Source organism: Furipterus horrens, unplaced genomic scaffold (assembly GCF_987537825.1).
Source record: "Furipterus horrens unplaced genomic scaffold, mFurHor1.1.pri manual_scaffold_3, whole genome shotgun sequence".
NCBI classification, from domain to species: domain Eukaryota; kingdom Metazoa; phylum Chordata; class Mammalia; order Chiroptera; family Furipteridae; genus Furipterus; species Furipterus horrens.
Genome location: NW_028327173.1, coordinates 168346135 through 168369187, shown reverse-complemented (window position 1 = coordinate 168369187; position 23053 = coordinate 168346135). Strand labels below are relative to the sequence as shown.

Sequence of the window (23053 nt, the reverse complement as noted above, 5' to 3'; positions counted from 1 at the left end):
ACATGGGATACTGCTGAGGCACAGCAGAGGCCTGAGTGGGTCCTGAGGGAGTAAAGGGAGGGAGACCTTTGAAGCCCCTGTGGCACCCAGCTCAGGACCTGGCATGTGGAAGATGCTGTATACATGTGCCAAGTGAAGAGGAAATAGAGGCGGGTGTCCCCCAAGTCAGGGCACCACGGGAGCTACCGGGAAATGGGTTTCACTGTGAGGCAGTGTCCACACAGGGGCTGGGAGGGGCGGGTGGGACTGCACTTACCTGTCTACCCCAGCTCTCCTTTGTTTCACAGGATGCGCCCCAGGGACCTTCGGCTATGGGTGTCAGCAGCTATGTGAGTGCATGAACAATGCCACCTGTGACCACGTCACCGGTACTTGTTATTGCAGCTCTGGATTCAAAGGAATCAGATGTGACCAAGGTAACACACAGTGGCAGCGTCCTCAGGCAGGGGCTGTGGAGAGGGCCCCATGGAGCAGAGCAGGGAGATCCCAGCGCAAACAACTGGCTTGTATAAGGACACTGTGACTTCATTCTGGCAGGAGAGCAAGAGTGGGGTGGGCTGCGGAAGGCGGGAGGAGGGCCCAGGCGCTGGAGAGGCAGCTGGCAGCCTCGGTCACGGCTTCCTGTGAGCCAAGCAAGGGGAACCGAAGCTAGCGCGTGGGAGGGTCACCAGCCCGTCTGAAGATCTGCCAAATGCCGGTTCTGCCAGCCTGCTAGGTGTCCTTGAGCAGGTCATTTCTTTTTGCTGGGCCTGTTAACCCACACGCCAAGTGGAAGGAGTAGACTGATCCTTGTCTTCAGCTGTGGCACGAGGTTCTGGTGGAGCCAGGGAGCCCAAAGGGACTCAACCTTGGTTCCAAGTCTAGCCAGAGGACACCCCACAGGGCAGTGGTGAATACCAAGGTGAGATCCTGTGAGCATTTAATAAGCGGTTTTGTATGCATAACAGCCCTTTTTAAAGTGCTGCCAACGTGCAAGGGGTTATACTGCCCTTGGTACTAGGAGATAGGAGATAAGAATGGGCTCAGGTATCCACACGACAGAACAGGGGCCAGAGCCCCGTGCATTGCACTGACGGGGGTCAGTCCACACACACACTGAGTGGGCACACTGGAACAGCACTCAGATTTCACTGCCAGTCTGTGGGACTGTCCCCATGTTACAAATGAATCAACTGAGAACTAAGTCACATCTAAGAAACCTAACTGGTAAGCTGGGGGTGGGGCTTGGGGGCTGGGTCCAATTTTTCCCAGTTCCTAAGAAAACTGACCTCACCAATTACTTGTTGTCTGATCTTGGGCAAGTTACCTAACCCTTCAGTGACTCAGTTGTGAAAAAGAAATAATTAAATGCAGTAGTCCCTCTCTATATTGTGATTCACTTATCGCAGCCTCACTGTATCATGGGATTTTTTAAAATATTATATTTAATTATTTATCGTGGGATTTTGCAGTACTGTATATATGTATGTTGTTAAGAGTTACGTAGGTTTAAGAGTGTAGAATAAATGTAAGGTTCCTGCTTCGTGGGGGGGAGGGGTCTGGAACGTAATACCCGCAATAAGTGAGGGAATACTGTAATTCTTATTTCATAAGATTGCTGGGAGCGTTAAATGAGTTAACTCATTTTCAGAACAGAGTAAAATACTTGATAAACATTGTTTCCCACCCACAATCTCATTTGTTCCTTAGGAGTCCCCTAGGATGTCACCCCCTTTAGGCAGTTGCAGAAAGGCACAGAGAGGGCTGGGATCACAGAAACTGAAGAACAGGGCCAAGACCAGAACCCAGGTCTCCTAATGTTAGGGGTCTAGGTCCCACAGAGGAGATGGGAAAGCCAGCGGGCCGCCCTCCCCACCCTCACCCGCTCAGGCCCTCTCTCCGCCCACAGCTGCCCTCATGATGGAGGAGTTGAATCCCTACACCAAGATCAGCCCAGCACTGGGTGCGGAGCGGCACTCGGTGGGCGCTGTCACAGGCATCATCCTCCTGTTGTTCCTCATGGCGGTGCTGCTGGGCCTGTTCGCCTGGCGCCGGCGCCGGCAGAAGGAGAAAGGCCGTGACCTGGCCCCCCGCGTCTCCTACACACCTGCCATGAGGATGACCAGCACTGACTACTCCCTCTCAGGTAAGGGCTCTGCCTCCCGCATCCCCTCCTCACACACACAACGCAGGAAGAGCCACACAGTATCCGTGGGAACGCTCGAGTGCACTGCTGAAGGTGGATGGCCATGCCTGCAGGGTGGTGGCTGGGTGCTGACTGCCCCAGAGATGATGGGGGTGGAGAGCAGACACCTACTTGGGAAAGGTAGATGGAGTTCCATGGGGTGTCACTTCCTGGGCCCCCAGCACTGAGGGCCTGTGGTTAGGTGCCTCCTTCCACTTCCCCAGACCTTCCCGTCCTTCAGCCACAGAGCACCTGAGACTAAGCAGTCACTCTCCTAAACTCCCCAGACTGATGCCTGTGATGCCTCAGGAGATTGGCCTTGGGGCCCAGTGTCCAGATCCTGTCCCAACTTTGCTTCCTTGGGTGAGGGTCTCAGAGTAACCCTCCCTTCCCAGTTCTCAGAGTTAGGAGGGCCCTGTTAGCAGTGGGAGGGGATGGTGCCTGACTTGGGGGAGACCTGGCCAGGCCTGCCGGAACCCAGTCTGTCCACAAATGAGGTGGTGATTGCAATGGGCCTTGTCTGGGAGTCTGAGCAGTAAGGGTGGGGCTGTGGGACAGATCCTTCCTCTCCCCTGAGCCCTGGACTGCTGCCATAGAAGTAAGGAAGGCTTTCTGCTTCATATTTAGTTCAATGGAAGAGGTCGCAATGCTCTGAAATTGCCCCTAGCCCTGGACCACAGGAGGCTGGACCTGTCTGGGTGAGCACAAGGATGAAGCTCACTCCAGCGGGCTCCATGGCTGACCTGAAGCCTCCCACACCCTTGTACTTACCAACCAACATCACGTTAGCCCACTCCTGCTACATGGTGCCTGCTGTGTGCCCAGCTCCATGCCAGGTGCTACAGGACAGACAGGCGGCCCAGATGCAGATCTTACCTTCAGAGTTCCTGGCCTGAAATCCCCCACTCACCCCACCCCAGGTTTCAACCAAAACACATGTCCTCTGAAAGCCCAGGCCCACAGAGATCTAGGGGCTTTCTTCAATGACTGTAACGAGCAAGGCTGGCCAGGTTTTCCCATGCCATTCCACTGGAATTCCTGTTGAGAGGTCCTAAAATCCACAGGACAGGGGGGCAGGTCTGGGGCCTCACGACTGGATCTAACCTTGGGGGGAGGCAGGGGAGGGTCAGCACAGCCCCAAGACGTGACTCAGGGACACCTGAGGCTGTCAAAGTCGACAATCCCTCATCCATGTTCCAGCTGCCGGTGGCACCCTCTACACTGGCAAGACTAACGTGCACCCTGCATGCTGCAGGGAGGGCCACGATGAGGGAAGGGGCGAGTCAGGCCCCACAACTTTCTGTTGGGGTAGTGGATGCCAAGAAGCTTGGGGGATTGGCTGTCTCTCTTTGCAGAGCCCTCTCAAGGCTGCCCAGTCCAAGCATTAGTACTGGGGCATCGCACGCCGGGGCAGGAGTGTAATGGTATGTGGCACCTTGTTCTCTTCCCAGATTTGTCTCAAAGTAGCAGCTATGCCCAGTGCTTTTCCAATTCCAGCTACCACGCACTGGCGTGTGGGGGGCCTGCCACCAGCCAGGCCAGCACTCTGGACAGGAACAGCCCCACCAAGGTACCGGGCCCCTGACTCCCCAGTCCCTACCCACTGTCCTCTCATTCAGCCCTCACCTCCGCCCAGGAAGGGCCTGCCCCCCCGCCCCCCACCTGGAGAGTCCATGTGGAACCAACTGCCAATACATTAAACACAGCTCTGTGGTCCATGGGACATGTAAACATTCTGTGAAGCATGTAAGAGGGAGCCTGCAGGTTACATGGAGCCAACAAGCATCACACTTAACCAGCTCACAGCACCTCTCAATGTAACACATATCCCCACATCCTGTAGCCAGTTGGCACCAAGTCATGTGGTCATGTAATAATGTGTAGCATTCCTGTCACAGAACCATGTACACATGCAGCCACTTTTGCCACGTTAGCACATGTAATCAAAGCACTACACCACGTGCCATCAATCACTGCAGTAGGTTACTATTACCACGTATGCAACCAGTACATTATGGAGTAACCACTATTACTCAGATAACCACCCGATGTCTTGTACCTGGACATACCATCTGTCATCAATATACACCCACAACCACCTGTTGTGATCAGAACCAATGCAAGGGGCATGGAACCCAAACATCAGCCACAACCAGTGTTCTCACTGACAGCGAGTCCCACCAGCCTTCCCTCACAGCTCCGAGCACAACCCTGGGCTGTTGGCAAGATGTCCTCTTACAGGCCCTTGGGCAAGAGATGTCTCAGAACACACGGGTAGTGAGCCCGGCCGGTGTGCCAGGACCTGTACCTGGCAGAGTGGGAGGTTCAGAAATGAGGAAGAACAGCCTCAAGGGACACACGGTCTGACAGGCCCATGCTGCACATACCTCCTGACACCCGCCTAAGCATGTATGCATACACAATAGCAGGCCCACACTCCTGGCTCCCTGTCACATCCGTCCTGGGCCAGGAACATGGACAGAGCAAGTTGTCATATTCCAGGCCTCTGCCCTAGAGCTCAGGGACACCTTGCTCCCTGTCTGCCCCACAGAAAATGTCCATCGGCCCACAGACCATGCCTGCTGCCGCAGAACTGATGGCAATGCAGTGTGACCCCTCTAACAACAACAGACACGGTACAACTCCAAGGACAACCGCTGTCAAGTCCACACCCAAAGGCCACGCACCTCAGGTTTTCCAAGTGGGAGTGCTACACACAAGAGGCCTTGAGGCCTCGAAGCAAGGTCTGCGGCCATTAGCCCCACACACAGACCTACAGTTCTGATCCCTCCTCTCATCTCCTCAGCTCAGAACCCCATTCCCAGCTTCAGCTCTAGGCTTGTCTGAGGAGCTGGAGGCTGAGGCAAAGGCATCAAGTTTCTCAGCAGAAGGCCCTTGATTAACTAGAGCCACGTTATCAAGGCTCCAGCAGGTCAAAGGATGCCAGGGATGAGAGGCAAAGGTCCTTTGTGGCCTTGTCATTCTTGGTCTCCTTCTGATAGGAAAACGTCAGCCACCCTCTTTCAGTTAAGTGCTGCAGTTACTGTGGAGCAGCTCACTTGGCAACCCTCTGGCTCCCCTCACCCCAGGGGCCCAAAGGGGCTCTGTGTGGTCCAAGACTGCTCGGACTGGCAGATGCAGCAAAGGGCACCTGTGGCAAAGGCAGGCAGCTGTGATGAGTCTGGGAGCCGAGACCTGAGCTGTAGACACAGCTCTGCCAGATTCCTTGTGTAACCAAGAGCAGGACCCACAAGCAGGACTCAGGTCCCCATCTGTGAAATGCGGACGACCATCCTTGCTTCATACATGTGAGCATGCAGGAAAAGAAAGGTTATATCCTAAGGACGTCCTACCCTGCAGCTTTCCCTTGGGCATCTAAAAGGGAGACTCACTCAAGTACAGGTCAAGTGGCAGAGGGGACAGTGATCTTGCAGGCAGCCTCAGCACTTCCCTCTGTGCGGGAGATAGCCTTATGCTGCAGGTGAGCCACTGCCGAGCCTGTCCCCTATCAGGACCTATGCCATCAGGACCAGAGAGGCTCAGGTCAGTTCTTGGCCCTTGGGAGGACCTTCCCCTGCCCTCCTTTGCCCCAAAGGCCTGGGAACCCTACAGCTTTAGCCAGACTGCTTATATGGGGTATGTTCTGCTGCTGCTGGAATCAGCCACACCATGGTGGCCTATCATGAACACCTAGTTCTCCCTTTCCCTCAACAGTCTAGGACCTAGGCGGGTCAGGATCATCAGAGGCGGGTGCACAAGGATGGGCAGAGCAAAGTCTGGGCAGGGGCACCTCTGGGGCACTAGGTATTAACTGGCTCTCCTACTCTCCGAACAGCTCAGTAACAAGTCCCTTGACAGAGAGACAGCAGGCTGGACCCCTTACAGCTATGTGAACGTGTTAGGTCAGTAGCGATTTGAGTGTGGTCCCTGCAACCGTGTCCCACTCTTCTCCTCTGCACTGAGAGGGGCCATGTCACAGCTCTAACAGAGAGGGCTAGCAGGTGAATCTGCCCGTGGTTTCCCCCAGGGAGAAGGGGTGTGGGGAAGAAACCCAAGTGCCTGTTTCAGATTTATAAGCAAATGAAGCCCAGAACCCTCTTCATTCCTATATTAGGGGACAGGGAGAGGGTGGCAGGGACAAGGGAGATGACTAGGCCCCAGGTACGGGAATCCCAGATGGAAGCAAAAGAGGCACTCACCATCTAGAAGAGGAACCCCTGTCTGACCTAGGCCCTGCCAAAGTCCCCCTTTCAAGGGTTTCTTCCCACTGCCCTGGTGGGCACCAATTCCTATAAGGGTCGGGGGTAGGTGGTGTGGGGAAGCAAAGCCAATGACCTCAGTTCTAGCACGTCCCCATGGCCCTGCTGGCCGCAGCCCCTTTAGATGCTATACATTGGGGCCCTAATTCCTCCTACTCTGCCCTTCCCTGACGCTCACACCCCCATCCCCTCCCCTGCCATACCAGGGCCCTGGGAATAATGGCTCCTCCCTGTCATTCCTCTCAATAGACTCCCATTTCCAGATCAGTGCCCTGGAGCCCAGGTACCCGCCCGAGGACTTCTACATTGAACTTAGACACCTCAGCCACCCCGCTGAGCCACACTCACCAGGTTAGACCCCCCAGCCCTACCCTCATTCCCGCCCCTTGCTTGACCCACCCCCACGGGTTCCAGAACTCTCTCTATTGAACACCCCCTTCCTCCCAACATGATTAGTCTACAAACCCAGTCCCCTAATGAATGAAACCTGTCTGGATCCCTTCACCCCTCCTCCTCCTATCAGGGTCAGTGGATGTGGACAAACTATGGTGTTAGGTGAAGGGGACACAATGTAACTGTAATCCCTACAGTCCACAGAATACAACCCGAAACCACTGAGGTTCTTTGGGCCCTCTGGGCATGGATGGCAAACAGTTGGCTCTCTGGCCCAAAAGCCCAGTATTCCCCAAACCCACCAGCAGCCTCGGCTAAGCTTTCCCAGGTCCTAGGATAGGGTTATTGTGTAGGGAGCTGGGTAAGTTGGGACAGGATGTGTCAACCAACATCCTCTGCACTCATGTATTAGGTTCCAATTTGGTGGCCTGGACAAAATGCATAAAGTCAGCCCTGCAATGAGAGATGGTGGGTAGAAGCTACAGGTGTCACAGGCGTGAGTGTTATGAATGAACACAGGATGTGGCCCCTTTAGGCCAGGACCTTAGCACACTGGACAACCTAGGCCTAAGCTCAGGCTCTAGTTGGTTTCTAGAGCTCAAGGGAAATAGTTCCAGAAACACTGCAGGTCTCTGGGTCCAATAACACTAAGAGTGAAGGTTCTAAATTCATCTGGTGAAGTAGGCATGGCTGCGAAGACTCTGGGTCTGCACCCAGGAGGCTGTGTTCTTGGCTATGGGGCCCCTGGGCAGTGTGCAGAGCATTCAATAACCCCACCGAAAACAACTACCCCCCAACACACACACACTACCACCATCCCCTCTCTCTCTCCACACCAGAGCATCCTCTGGGCGCAGCCCAGACTTCTCCTTGCTCTGAGCCCTCACTCTTCAACCAGTGTAGCCAGCACCACCACACAGCCCTTTTCTGGCTTACACTCACGCAGGCTGGTGACAGAATACTTGGGGAGATCTAGTTGCAACTCAACTTCTCACTTGCTAGTGTGCTCTCAGACAGGTCACTGCCCCTCTCAGGGCCTCTATTTCCTGTTAGATGAAAAGGGGAAAGGTTAACAGTCCAGCCTCTGTCCCTCGGGGAGGGCAAACGAAGCCCTTGTCTTGTATAAAGTGCTGAACTAACGCCAGGGAGACACAGTGCTGCTGTCATGTTTCTGAAGGGCACAGGTGACCTATAAGCCATTAGAAGAGCAAACTTGACAAAGTCTGAGACCTGGCTCTGCCCTATCACTCACTGGAAGGCAGGCAGACAGGAGTAGACTCCTATAAACTCAGCTTCGGAACTCTTATGTGGAGAGGGTATGGGGAGGTATCTAAATAGCAACAGGTTGGTTTTCAGTATCAGAAACTAATGAGAGTCGAGAGGAGCCAAACTATACTTCAGTAAGCACTTGCTGCATGCCTTGCCTGGTATTGTGTCCTCAGTGAAAACCTGAGAGAGAAAAAAAGGCTTTGACTCTGAGCCAGTGTCATGATTGCCCCAAACTAAAAATGCCAGACTCTTTCTTTTCTGGGATCAACAACAGCAAAGAACCTGAGCGTGGTTCCTGAAGCTGTGTGTCCTGCCTGTGGCTGGAGCTCAGGACAATGCACAGTTTACTGTGATAGCTAAAAGGGAGAAAACAAATCCCTGGGATTGAAAAAGAATGGTAATACTTTTCAAAGACAGCTCTCAATTAGGTATAAATGGCCCACCCAAAAAAGAATAACTAAGAAAGCTGACTGTGGATGTGGATGACTGTACATCCTGTGAAGATGTTTAATCAAGCCCTCAGTCACCTGTCCACCTCCCTCTCTGGGTCCCCTCAGTCAAGCTTCCAATCCAGGGGGGAGGAGAGGCAAGACCAGAGCTGAGAGGTAAGAAAGAGTCTTCAACCTTATCCTAAAATCCAACAGAACTGGGATTTGGAATGTCATGCATCCGTCCCAAGCTAAGAAACGGTTCTGACTCATTCCTTATCCTACACCTTTGGAGCCTGGAACTTTCCTCTATAGTGACTGCAGGTGGCACCACAACTGCCCTGGATCACCTCCTGGAAAACACGCCCCTCAGAGTGAGGGTTAAAGAGAAGGCAAGCGGAAGGTGCCAGGGGGCACTGCAGCTCACCACGAATGCTTATGAGCCTTCTGAGAATGTCCTATATGGTCAAAAGGGTCTAGAGTACAGTAAACTCAGAATAATTTTCTAGTATTAAAGAACTATTTATTTTCTGGGTAGGAGAGAAGGAGAAAAAGGCAAACAAACAAACAAAAAACCTGAAGCCAACACATGCAGTCCAAGTAAACCTCACTCACCCCATACTTGTTTTCTTGTGCTCTTTCTGCAGGTGCTTGTGGAATGGATAGACGTCAAAACACATACATTATGGACAAAGGCTTCAAAGGTAGAGTATCCAATCCTGACGTCCCGTTAGAAAGGGCTTAGCAAGATAAGGAGTACAGATCTGAAATGGCCAGAAATCCTACCAGAGAGAAACTGTGCACCTCTTCCCCCAAGCCCCCCCAAAAGTTAAAAGGCCACAGGACCTGAGGCTGCTGGGTAGCTCTGCCCAGGAGGAGCAACCATAATAATGAATTCATCTTTCGATTTCAGTTGCACCTGCTTAGCAAACGCTGTGGGTTTTTTATAGATGCCAACTAAATATCTTCGGAAATGTAGAACGTCATTATCTAACCAATTAGTACGAGTTAAATTGATTTAAAAATCTGAAATAAAGTCAATCTACCTGCCCCAGAGGCCTCCTGTCATTTCACTGCTAAGGAATGCCACCCTGCACCTGCTGGCCTTCTGGGGAACAAGGCATGAAAATGATACCCTAATATCATATGGCACTCCACCCACAAAAGATCTCTGCCCCCAGGAACAGGGATGCCAGGACTAATCCCAACACATGGGAACTCTTAAGTCAGATCATCCTTCTAGGAAGTCTAAGGGTGAAGCCAAGATGAAAGGTCAGGTCCCGCCCCTGGGCTTAGTCCCTAGGTCTAAATGACAGAATATATGAAACAGGCAGCTATGGAACCATGACACTCATTACTCTGTCACTTATTAACTGAGACCTTAGACTGTGAGCTCTCCAAGGCCTAGTTTCCTCATCTGCAAACTTGGGATAATTATGCCTGTCCTGTTGTCTAACAAGACTGTCAAGAGTATTCAATAAAATCACAGGTAGGAAGTGTTCTTGCATATTGTAAGGGACTGCATTAATGTAAACGGGCTGTCCTGTCTCTGAGGTCTATTTAAAGAGTCTCAGCCAAAATGAGTGAGAGATGACTGACAGCAGAGGTCCCAGTGGATACCCTAAATCTAGCTGCGCACCAGAATCCCCTGAAAAGCTCGCTACAACTACAGATGTTCACATCCCATCTCCCCAAGATTCTGATGTAGTAGATCTAGAGTGGGGCCCTGGAACTGCACTTCCACAGAGCACCTCAGGGAGTCCGTATGCAGCTATCACCCAACTAACATTTAGTAAACACTGGTTTAGACTGACCCAGATTTCCCAGATTACTGTTCTGGTCTTTCAGACTCAACCTTAGACACAAACACAACCATTTCCTAACCAAGGAGAGCTAGTCATCTATAGCCCTTGATAGGGTGGCTGTTAGAAATGGGGTAAGCCAGGGTTGGGTGGTGGTGGTGAGAATTATGCTCTGAGCAAAACAGGAAGGGCAAGGCTCCATTAGCACATGCTAGGATGCACACTGATCGAGAGAATGGTCTGAGGACAGGAGGTCATCCCTAGGCTCCTGGCCAGCCAAAGGACGCGACTCCCTTGGGAGCATCATTCTGGCAATTTTCTGTGAGTTTTGACTTAAACCATCCCAATGAAGGCAAGCACCATTACAGCAGGTAAGGCTCAATACAGAAAAGACAGCTCTACTGCTTTAGCATTGTGAGCTGGGACCTTGGTTTCTTTCTCAAAGAGGTATAAGGATTGGGCAGAAATATTGTTAAGGGCTTTCCAGCTCTGAGAATATGCACGACTCAATCGCGAGTAAGTTCAGACAGGCCCAGACACCTCAACAAATGAGCACACAACTTCCCTATGCACTTCCCTGTCCTGTGCATTGCGATCAGAGTAGCTCCTTTCAGTCTTGCAACCGAATGTAAAACAAAAACTAAGGAGAGCACAGTCTCTGTCTCAGCATCATTCATTCCTGTTTTGTGGGGTCATGTACCTGTATTTGAGCCTCTGAGTGCAGATTCTGCTTCACTACTCTGGCTACAATCATCCTTTAAATTAGAGAAGGGGGCTGTGTAGGCAAATGTACCAGCAGTTATTGAGGACCAGCACAGCTGAATAAGAGAACTCAAAAGGAGGAAAATGGAATGTGACAGTTCAAAACTTTATAGCAGTACTTATGAAAGACATGGAATGAACCCACACTAACTGGCTGAACTTGATTTGGGAAAATAAACACTTAATAAACTAGTTTGTACCAGGAATGAAATTATTCCCTGAAGCTACTGGACAAACTGTTAAGAGTGAATGAAGAGTTTTAAGCCTTCTCTAAACTCAGTGGGAAAGAGCCCTGGTCTGGGAGTTAAGACTTGGGTTCTAGTCCTAGTTTGTGCTGTGTTGTGCAGTGCTCACATGGTCACAGTGCTGTTTTCTGGGTCTAGGTCCATCCCTCTACTAGGAGGACAGGGTTGTACAAACGCCATCTCTGGGGCCCTTTCCAGTTTGATATTCTAAAAGTCATTAATTCAGTCAATACTCCCCCTTTCCCGTTACTATTTACTGAAGACCTCCCCTCAGTCATTCTGGAGGTCACGTGAGACCACATGCTATGCTAACCTCATGTTACCTCTTAAACACCTTTCCTTGTTCATTCTGCTTCTCCCTGCTCAGCACAATGATTCTGCAACAAACTACAAACAACCTCCTGTTCAACTCCCTGTCAGGCATTCCAAACTTCTATAGAAGAAATCTTCCCTAATATTCTCCATCACCTTTATGATCCTAAAATCCTGCATTCCACTGTGGCTGCCACTTTCCCCACATTAAGCCCCTTGGTAATTTACCAAGTCTCTCCTTGTTGTCGCCTTGGGTCCCAAGGTAGCTGGTTAGGAGCTCACTGACACTGAAATACTTTTCAGCTAATGTAGTTGTCTTTCTGACTGAGATCGACCCTTTCCTCTCCCCATATCCTTGTTTCTTGGCCAAGAGAAGGATGCTAACGTAGGCCCAGGAAGAGAAAAAGCAGTGTGGCCTTCTGATAATAACAGTCACCTAAGATGGAACTGCAATGCCTGGGTTTTTCCCAGCAGTATAATATTGGCCCTAACTAGACAGTTGAACCTAAAGTCCTGGTAAATGCAGATGCCACTCACAAGGTGGCCTTGGAAGGTCACTTCCCTCTGCATTTGCTGCTTCCTTTCATAAAATGAGGTTGTTTACAACCTCACTTCAGCTTGTTTACAAGCTCACTTCAGAGGCCCCATCTGCCTCCCACAGCATATGGCTACCTATGATTTCTGGGAGATCTGAACTAGAGCAAATACCAGGGCACTACAGGGCTAAACCTTGAGTACTAATGCTAATTACAGGCCTTGGAGGAAAGACTCCTCAGAGTTTGGGTAGCCTAGGCTGATGCTTCCCCTTTCTTTGCAAAATGCCCTTAAGTGCAGGGACTGGCCTGGGGGTGGGAGGGGCAGATTGGGGGGGGGGGGTTCTAAAAGGATGAGGAAGTATCTTAGAGCAGCTGGCTGTTCTTCCCCTGATTACGCCCTCCTTGTCCTCCTTCCCTTTGGGCAGGCAGGTAGATGAATCAGCTGGAGAAAAAGAGTAGCTTCCAGAAGTTTCCCAGCTTGCCTAGCCCTCCCCCAGCTTCCAGTTCCCAAAGAGGAATCCAGATTATTCCGTAACTCCACACCCTCCCCCCACCAACACACACACACACACACACACACACACACACACACACACTCACGCACTCACCTCTCCATTCTTTGTCTTCACCACTGGCCCCTTCATGGAAGATACAGCTTCTCCCTGACACTAATCTCCTCCCCCTATAACCCCAACTTCTCTTTTATCCATTTAGGTGCATCCCCTGCTGCAGAGCAAACAATTTATTACCCCAAGCTTGGAAGTAGCCCTGACTTTTCTGGTGGAAATGAAAAGAGGGGCACTATTGCCTGCCTGAGGCTCTTTTAAGTATTGAGCTAGAGCTCCAAGGCTCTCCCACTGCGTAACTGACTCAGTCAGGGGCATCCACAAAAAACCTTAGGTAGAACTGTTCCTCTTGAAGGTAAGGTGAAGCTGGTGCAGATAGCCTTTGCATTTAGATACCAGAGGAGCACGAGGAGCACAGGGAAACTAATGGGAGGAAAAAACACCTTGATTGGTTATCAGAGAAGACAGGACTTAAGTCCTAACTACTTACTAACATTAAGCAAACTTTATGAGCTTCAGTTTCCTCATTTCTAAAGTAGTAATACTAGTCCTTCCTGCCCAGCCTCCTTCACAGATGAAACAAGTTTCAAACACTCACCCGAAACACTAGTTTTAAGTGCCACACAAACAGAGCTATTCCTTAAGTTCTAGAAAATACACAACTGAGGCAGCTGCCAATCAAAGTAAAAGGATGCATCTGGGAGGGGAGGCGAGGAGAAGCGTTAGGACTTTTCTCAGGAGACAGCTCTTCTTTAAATAATTCCAGTCCTTAGCTTATAAACAAGCCACTGAGTCATACTGCCTTACTCCCTGGCTGGTAAGTTCAGAACACCCAAAGTGGAACCAGTGAGCCATGCTGCCAGGGGTCCTGGACTTACATCAGAGAAGGAAAACTCTGACTCCAAAAAACCTCCGCTGCCTTGCGGCATACCTCTTCAGGGGAAAGGCTAAGGGAGTAAACCCCGACAGAAAATCCGGAGCCGGAGTCCCTAAGGCGGTTTGACGTTGTAGTCAACACCGGCAACTCCTGCGGCGCACCTGAAGCCAAGCTGTATCGACTCCGTCTTTCCCTTGGACCCTTCAGCTGCGAAGAGAGGGGGGGTCTGCTGCATGGGCAACAGCGGACCCTCCATATCACCCTGCCCAGGCTCTGTAGCTTCAGCTCCACTGGAGAGGACACTCCAGCGTCATCGCAAGATGTCGATTCAACACGGGAGGAGACAGATGCCGTGTCACTCCCGAGTCGGACTGCACAGCCATTCTCGGCGGTGCAGATAGACACTTAAGAAGCTACACCATCGTCTCTCGAGACGGACGGCTGCCGACGATTGTTCTAAGAAACAAAGATTCACTAGAGGCAAATATATGTGGCCCAGGACCTGCAGCCGCCTTTCCCCACTGAGCCTCAATAGCCACTGGGCCAATCCAGCCTCCCTTTAGTCCCAGAGTCCTCGCAGGGACTGCTCATTGTCTAGCAAGAATGTTTTCTCCTCCTTCTGTCTAAGGTTCTATGCTAGAAAGAGGCCATCATCTAAGACGAAACCAAGCCAGTATTCCTCTCCACTGTGGGCTAAGCTGTGATGAAAAAGTGCTCTGAGCCTGGTTCTGGAGCTTGCTTTGCTACTGACCAGCAGTATGACCCTGGGGAAGTCACCTCCCCATGCTAAGCCTCAATTTCCTCATAGCAATGGGGGGGGGGTACTGCTCTTACCTACACCACATGGTGTTATGAACACCTGAGGGAACTAATGGGTCAATGTACCTTTGCACAAGATTGAGGAAATGTCACTTGCTGAAACAGGCATCAGCAACTCTACACCAACAGAAAAGTAAATCCCCTCCCAACCATCTCTTAGGGTAAAAATGTACCTGCAGTAGACCTCTCTCTCTCTCACACACACACACCACCACCACCACCCCCTTAGGGTAAAAAACTACCTGTGGTAGGTAACACACACCCCACACACACACCCCAACTACTTCTGCCACATGGAGCATTCTGTTCTGCTCTCACTGGACCAAGGTACAGCTACCTTAGTCACCCTTTGAGTTACATTTCACTTTCACTTTTTTACATTTCCATTAATTTCACAAGTCGGAGTCTGAAAGCATAGATAAACAGCAGCACAAATGTAACTTGTGGTAGTTCTAGAGAAAGGTCATCCAAGAATCACCATCTGCTACCACTTGTAGAAATTTAGAGCTGAGAGGCCACTTAGATCACTCTGGACTCTCAAGCCCCTCCAAGTCAGTGCTTGTTTCTAGACCCCCGGCTGGCAGAGCCCCAGACAGATGAGGACCACAGCTGCCAGGCTACAGAGCGTAAGGGTAGGCAAGTCCTGACGCACTAGAGATAATCTACAGGAAGCAGCAGAGGTTGGAGGAAGGCTCCCCTTTCCTCCTGTGACTGCCAGTCACCAAGAAAACCTCCTTCCTCTAGTGGAGCTAGTTACCTGGCTTCATATCTGGAAAGTAGCTTGCATCTCTTTACCCTAACATGCCCTGAAGTCTTAGGGATCATGCATGCCTGAGAGGCAGCAGGAGAGGAAGTGGAGTTCTAGTGTCAAAGAAAGTTACTACTGAAATAGGTTTCTTTTAGCAGTCACAAGAACTGAGGTAAATGACCCCAGGGGATACATTGCAGACTTGCTAGAAAACAGGAACTTTCCAAAGGCTAGCTTGAGACCAGGTGCTTTTGATACCTCAATTACACTTCCGTCTGCCCCACCTCTGACCACCAGCTTCTCAGAGAGCAGGGGTGCAGCCAGTTCGCTGAAGCCAAATTACTGACACCTGTGCCGAAACACACACATACACACTCTACTTCTTCTATACCTAAGCCGCTTAGTCATTAAAAAAAAAAAAAAAATCGAAAGAGTGGTATTACAGGAAATGCACAGGCCAAGGAGTCCCGAGGCATAGATTCAAGTCTTGGCACTGCCATTTATGAGCTGTGTGACCTTAGCCAAGTCACTTCATCTCTCTGGGCCTTCATCCTTTACAATGCAAAGTATTAACTGTCCTTGAAAAATTTTGTTAAAAATGTAATAAAAGATGTAAAAGTAGATTATGAATATCTTGAATTAATCTCTTTCTGGTGTTACACCTGAGTACTGAAAACATGTATCTTTCTATCCCTCCAAAAACATAAGACTTTTTAAGGGGGGAAAAAAAAACTCCTGCCTACCTAGGAAAACACTCAACATATTTAATTAGTAAATCTTGGACTATCACAAGCTTTTACAGCTCCAGGATCCCGAAAGCACGTGAACTTGACTGCAATCCGTCTCTGGTATTTAAATTAAGTGGTACATCCTTGTTTGTCCTAAGAAATCTCTCTTGCCTTGCAGATTACATGAAAGAATCTGTGTGCAGTTCTAGCACTTGTTCCTTGAATAGCAGTGAAAACCCTTACGCCACAATTAAGGACCCACCCATCCTCACCTGCAAGCTTCCAGAAAGCAGCTATGTAGAAATGAAGTCGCCTGTGCACAGGGGGTCTCCGTACACAGATGTGCCATCCTTGTCGACATCTAATAAAAATATATATGAAGTTGGTAGGTGTCTCAAATAAGTACCTTAGTGAAATCAGGGCAATAGTGCAGCACCTGAAGTAAAAAACAAGCCCTGTCCACTCACCCTGTCTTGAAAAGACACCTTTTCTTTTGTTGCTTTTTAAGGAATCCAAGGTGCACTGCCTTTCCCAGGACTGCCCTCCTCTCTTATGTAGGAAAGTAAATTCTTGTGCCAACTCTGCTTTAAAAAACAAACAAACCAAGACTAGTATGAAGCAGAAATATTGGGGGTAGGGAGTGGGTAACACACACATACAAAATTCAACTGGTTGTTGATACAAATCTCAGTTTAAAAAAGAAAATAATCAGAACAGAACATTTATTAACGTTCTAAGTCACCAACTTCTACTATCTCCAAGTTTAACCCATGTCCCTAGGCTCATTTGTAAGACCCCTACTTCTAAGACAGTCTACATCTCTTGGTTTTGACCAGAGCCTGGGATTCTGAGCGCATGCTCACTGATGTTTCCCATCTCCTGAGCAAGCCTCAGTCCTAACCCTCATGTATTTATCACAGATTTATAAATCCCTGGCTTCTCTCCCCACCCAGTTAAATAGAACTCGCTTCCCCTGACAAGACAACCGAAGCTAATCTGTTCTCTGAACTCATTTTTCGCTATATTCCTTAGAGCCCACAGTCAATGTGGTCCAAGAAGGCCGTGGTCATAACTCCAGCTATATCCAGAATCCATACGACCTACCTAGGAACAGCCATATTCCTGGTCATTATGACCTCCTCCCAGTAAGACAGAGCCCCGCCACTGAGCCCTCCCAGGACAAGCAGTCTTAAGAGGCATAAGCTTCTCTCTTGCAATGTACTCTGCTGAATATTCTCTGACTCTGAAAGAAGACAATCCCTTGACTTGAAATCACGGTACAGACTGACTCCAGCTGTGTGCTAGTTATTATTTTCACCTGAAACTAAAGAAGAGCTTCCAAGTGGGACTGGGGTAATTGTTCAAAAGGTCTGTTCACAAAGGCAAATCCTGTCACCCACACAACCCCAACCCCAAAGGCCCTGGATTATACGATCTTTTAAAACATTTAGGATGCAGCTACTCATCAACATCAGCTAAATATAGCTAAATATATTTATTTATATATTTAATTATCTGAAACATGATGCTTAAAAAGCATGTAGAATAGGCTTTACAAAACTTTCTGGGGGGGAGGGGAAGGGGGGAGGACAGAGGATTAATTTAAAACACCTAAAATGTATATGGACTTCTGATTGCTGTTACCATCAACACCTGTTCGATTACCTAATTAGTACATCGACACAAACTGTGTTAATATCATATGTATATGGTCCATCAAATTACAATGGCCAAGATTACAGAGTTTATTATGTAGTCTAATGCTAACAACTTCAATTTTTTTAAATAAGGCTTAAATAAATAGAAATTAATTTCCCTTCTCCTGCCCCTGCTGGTAGTAGGAAAAAAAAAAAAAGTTTTCAAAGCTCATCAGCCTCTTTCAGTCTATGACAGTATTTCTAGGCCAGCTTTTTACCAAATCTTACCAATTCAATATTCCAGAACATTGCAAGTACCCTTGGCCTTGTCATCCACCCAACACCTGCCATTCCATGGGACATAAAACTCTGAGATGATGCTGTAAACAAGCAGTCACAGGCTAATAAGAATTAAGTATCCCTAAAAAATGGCTATTTGGCCTCTCAAACTTATTTGGTTGGCATTACTTGACTGACTCGGAAGAGTATGTGCTCTCAAGCATTTCTTCAGAAATCTTGAGCTTGATGTAATATGAAACCTGAAAGTGTAGAGGAAATTAGACAAAGAGGATATATCAAGTTTAAATTACTTAAAGTACATTATGCTTTTTGGTGCAACTAAATCGAAATGATCAAAGAATGGACTGTCATCAGTTGCTACAACAGGATGTAAAAACTTCATAGTAAACGGCGTATAATGATAAGAAGTACTTACTTCTACCTTCTACCTTCAACCCGCCAGCTGCTGAGATGGCCAAAGCTGAATTAATGAGCTAATGCTCCAGATCCCAGTATTCAGATGCGTCCATACCTTCCTTGTCTAATGTTCATAGGTAAACTGGGGCTCAGATGAGTCAAGCTGGAGCCAACTCCCGAACCCTAAAGAGGACCTTCTCACAAGAATTAAGGACCGAAAGGGCAAAGAAAACTAATGGCCATCCCTATGCCACTATACTCTCTGGTAAAAATACTTCCAAAAGGTATACGGAAGAGGAACTACATGACTGCAAAGCTGGAATAGCTGCTACCGGAAGTGTGGGAGTTCTGAAACCCTTGATTCAGACTGAAAGTCTGCCAATGGAACCCATTAGTTTGGGCAATAACCAGCAAAAGAAAAATGATGAGCAAACAGCCCCTCCCCCACTTCGCCCAAGGCTTAAGCAAATGTTGTTAGGGGATGATACCTAATACTTAACATGAATGCTGCATGTGTGCATGGGAGCAAGTGATCAGCAATAGCAAATTTACTTTCCAAAAAAGCCTTATTAAATATAAACACTAGAAAATTACTTTGTAGACCCAAGTAAATACTTCTCATACATATGTAGAAAGAATAGATAAGAGACTCACCTCAGTATTTCAAGGCAGCAAGTGCTCAATTATCTTTGTGAAGCAAGGACCAGGAATCACGGTGAAGTCAGATCAGAAAGGAGAAACATCATCTCCATCCAGGTTTTGTCTTCTTCCCTTACCCTGCATGTACAGTAGTACCTGCTGCCTGGCAAGCTGCAAACAAGCACCATCGCTCAAGTTTCAAGATTCACCTCTTTTTGGCCAACTAGCTTCTGGGCAAATTTCAGCAAGAGGTGGCATGGTGGAATTGGTAAAGCACTGGGTCAGGAGGTTTGAATGTTACTTGCCGTCTCTGGGCTCTTTTATCCCCCATGTGTTTAAAAATAAAAAGAGGCAGAGGGGTAAGGGAACCCTAAAACCCTTCAGTTCTAGCATTCTGATCTTTAAAGAAATGCACCGCAAATTAAATCAGGCAATACAGGAAAAGGGAAAGACAGAGGGTGTGATTAATCTATGGTGGCAACAGTCGTCTTCACATTACCTAGGAGTTACTGGTAAAAGACATTACAATCTTACCGAGCAACTATGAGAAACTTCTGTCAAGCACTGTCGCAAATAAGTTCACGGTCAGCCTAAACATGTGCACTGTGCATTGTATTGACAAGTGGGAAAGATCTGTTCAATTATTTTATGGAAACTAAGTTTTCACTCAAAATGATCTGCATATAATTCAAATGAATAAAGAAAACACAATTATTGTACAATAGCATAAGTGAGACTATGAATGGCAATACTTTTTTAAACAATCCAGATTTATATTTGTTCACTGTGCAGAGGGATACCTTGTACAAAATAAAATTAATTTCTCAAACTAATTTATAGGAATGCCTACTGTTGTGCTGTGTTGCAAACTAAAAATGTGTCTATAATCTATACCTTAGATTTAAAGGTAGAAATAACCTACATTTTGTGTGGTCACTTTAGACAGCTGGGAAAGTGAAAATTATCCCAACAATGCTTGAAAATAAAGTAAAAAAATTCTATCAAATTTATAACAAGAGTTTCTTCCTTTAAAGTAATGAATGGAAGCTACATCTTAAGTAATGTTCAAAAGTTATTGAAATAGTTCATAAGCATCAGTATACTCAAATAGAGAATTTCTCTGCTTTCACAAAGATCTGAACTCAAAAGCAATTATTATAGCTTGTGCTCAGTTCCAGAGGTACAAAGGTGGTTCTATGGAATGGAATAAAGGCAAGGATAAGGGTCACTTAATTTGCATAATAGCAATGAATAGCTTTCTACTAGTAGGAGTTATCGCCCAGTACAGTGCTCTGGGTGCATCTGTTTTAGGACCTTTTAAGACATAACCATATGAACTAAGTAGTAAAGAAGCAGGATTAATTTGTTATAAAATACGGATTCTAAAATACATTTAGCTTACTAAATGTATTCCATAGTGTTAGGTTTAAAATTTCACCTTCAGACTTTCACAGGTTTGTACATACTTGTCAAATTAAAACATTTCAACTTGTCAGTTCACAAGGCTTATGTGATACTCAAAAGTTAGTCCATTTAATTAAAATGTTTAACTAAGAATACATTTTTGCTAGTTAGAGATTAAGATTTGTTCAGAAAAGACCCTCCTCCTAACAGACAACTCTCAAGGGCTAGAGCTTGACATCTTAGTGAAAGATTAGACATGATGAGTTACAAGGCTAAGGGTATTTACTGAGAATAATAGTTTATGTCTTATGAGGTTCAGAATACTACCTGACACCACAAATGATAAGCAAGGGCTGCAGGTTGTGTATTCAATACAGAACATTCAATGATACATTCTGTTACCCATTCATCTAACCAGAGGGAAGATAGGCCCCTTTAACCAGTATACGGCAAAAGAGATGGAAAATCTTTCTTAGAAGGGATAGATGGAAACAAAGGGATTTATTATACTACCATTTATAATTTTGTATAATAATTATATATTACTTACATTATAACTTTTAATAAATTTTTTAACCTGAATGATAATTGTCAGACTATAGCTTCCCAAGCTAAACTAAAATGAAACCTAAGGGGAGCCCCTTCACTCTTTTAGATGGACATGAGGTTGTAGGTGGGATAGATAGTAGGAATGTAAATATGAACAAAGTAAATTCCCTGTCCTTGTGGATCTTACAATGCAGTAATTACAAAGGGCAAGACTAAATGGAAGGTCCCGGTAGTTAGTGGAGTGCTGATTATAATTTTCTACCCTGACTTGCAAAGCTAGAAAGACTCTGAGCAGTGGTGCAATCCCAACCCACAGAAGGTGGAAGCTCTGGTCTGTAGCTAGAGTTACCAAAGTCCCTCCTCATTAAGTTTCTACCTCCCAAGTCATTGTTTGGCCCAGCAGATGGTGGTCCTCCAAAGCCTTGTGTAAGAGAAAACATGGGGACCTGAAATCTTACAAAGTACTGTTATTTAGGCATCCACTTAAATGCAAACCAAGATCAGTATCTGAGGATCCTAACATCCTCCTCCAGAACTGCTTTCATATCAAAGATAGCCTTACAGAAACTGTTGCTTCCCAGGGCTTCCCAGACTGTCCTGTTTCAGGCATGACCTTCTATAATATCTTCTTAGGCCCATATGATGAAATGCTTCAGCATAGAGGCTAGTGCAATAATCAGCAACTTCTTAAAGATAAGGATAAGGAACCATACCACTTCCTAGAGAGATCTGAGAAGATGGTATGCTGAGAGACTGGAAGTTTTCAGTAGGGGAATGGGTGCTAAAAGCAGTAGTACACTTACTATGGGGATGGGGAAAATAAGATCGAAGATTTTGCATATGAGGTAGGGTTAATAAGTTCCACTGACTTAAACAAAGGAAAGGAATCCTGTTACCTACTAATTTTCACTACCATCACTAGTACTGGTAACAGAGCAGTTAACAGCCATTATACATGACATTTGTGCCAGGACCTATCAATTCTATGCTTAATAATGTTAAACAATTGAATTCAAATATTTAAGACTACTAGTAATTAGATTACCACACTAATAGCCAAATAATGCCATTAATGTCATGTGCATACACATCAACCTATATTCTTGGATTTAATCATTGGTTCTACTGGATAGCTAGCTCTGTGGATTGATCTACCTTCAATCCAATTATATTGATAGTAGATTCCAATTAGAGATAAAAAAATCAAACACAGTATGTTTTTAAAAGTTCTCTCCCAGATATGAATATATTTTAAAGTATATATTAAAAGCCAGTAATTTTAATAGCAAAAGCAAAAAGAAAACCAAGCACTTCCCAATTTAGTTGACATAGCAGCCAATCAAGTGCTCCTCCCCTCTTGGTGCACATGGTACTTTGATGCATATCATACTGTGATACTGACATTTTGCAACTGTGCTGAAAGCTTTCATCCTATTTAATGGAGTTATTATGGAAATAAAGATAACATTCTAATCAAGTTGTGATGATAAAACCAAAATCATCATGCAAAATATACTCTTGATTTTTACTTAGCTATTAAATTTAAATTGAAGTTAGAATGAATAATAATTTGGCTTGCAAAAGGGTTCATTCACAGAATTACTGAATTAGAGCTGGGATGCCCTCCAGAAATTATGTAATCTGGTCCCCTCATTAACTGGAAGGTGAGGCTCAAAGATAAAATGACTAGAAGAGCTGTGACTAGAATCCCTTTCTTTGCCACCCAGTCCAGTGATCTATTACACCTGCCACTTCTTTTAACTCACAGAGTTTGCATATTTTCTACTGTCTACCTAGCATCAAGTTCCTTTTAAATAGTCTTTATCTTCTGATTCAATTTTCAGGGAAATGAATACTTCAATTAAAATGATCTCTCAGACTAATGGTTCTCCAACGACAACAGTACTTTGTATTGCTTTATTGTTTCCATCAGCCTCCTACAGTCTGGGGAAACACAAACTATTCTTTAAAACTTTAGAATGACAACTCATTTATTTGGCACATTGTATAGGTAGTGGAAAAGGTGACCTGTCAAATTCCAGAAAAAGGGTATGGCACCAGCAAAGCCCCAACCAGAAGGAAAAGAAATAGCCCTCTTGTCTTCAGCACTAGCATGTTATGCCAACCCTTTAATGACATGGTGGGAGGGGATCCTTTCACGGTCTTTGTTCTCTTTTCCTCACACAGGGCATGGATATCATGCACCGTCCTTATACAAAA

The 23053-nt window shown here is 46.8% G+C and overlaps 1 protein-coding gene across 1 annotated transcript in view; it reads left to right on the top strand.

The window, feature by feature from the left end:
* Positions 1 to 17101, top strand: part of MEGF11 (multiple EGF like domains 11) — a 224000-nt gene extending 206899 nt beyond the window's left edge. The window contains exons 18-25 of the mRNA XM_090268354.1: positions 288 to 416; positions 1889 to 2125; positions 3616 to 3734; positions 6000 to 6066; positions 6673 to 6774; positions 9161 to 9217; positions 16087 to 16293; positions 16941 to 17101. Of these exons, the coding sequence (XP_090124480.1) occupies positions 288 to 416; positions 1889 to 2125; positions 3616 to 3734; positions 6000 to 6066; positions 6673 to 6774; positions 9161 to 9217; positions 16087 to 16293; positions 16941 to 17101 (1079 nt within the window). The remainder of the gene's footprint in view (positions 1 to 287; positions 417 to 1888; positions 2126 to 3615; positions 3735 to 5999; positions 6067 to 6672; positions 6775 to 9160; positions 9218 to 16086; positions 16294 to 16940) is intronic.
* Positions 17102 to 23053: the final 5952 nt, after the last annotated feature.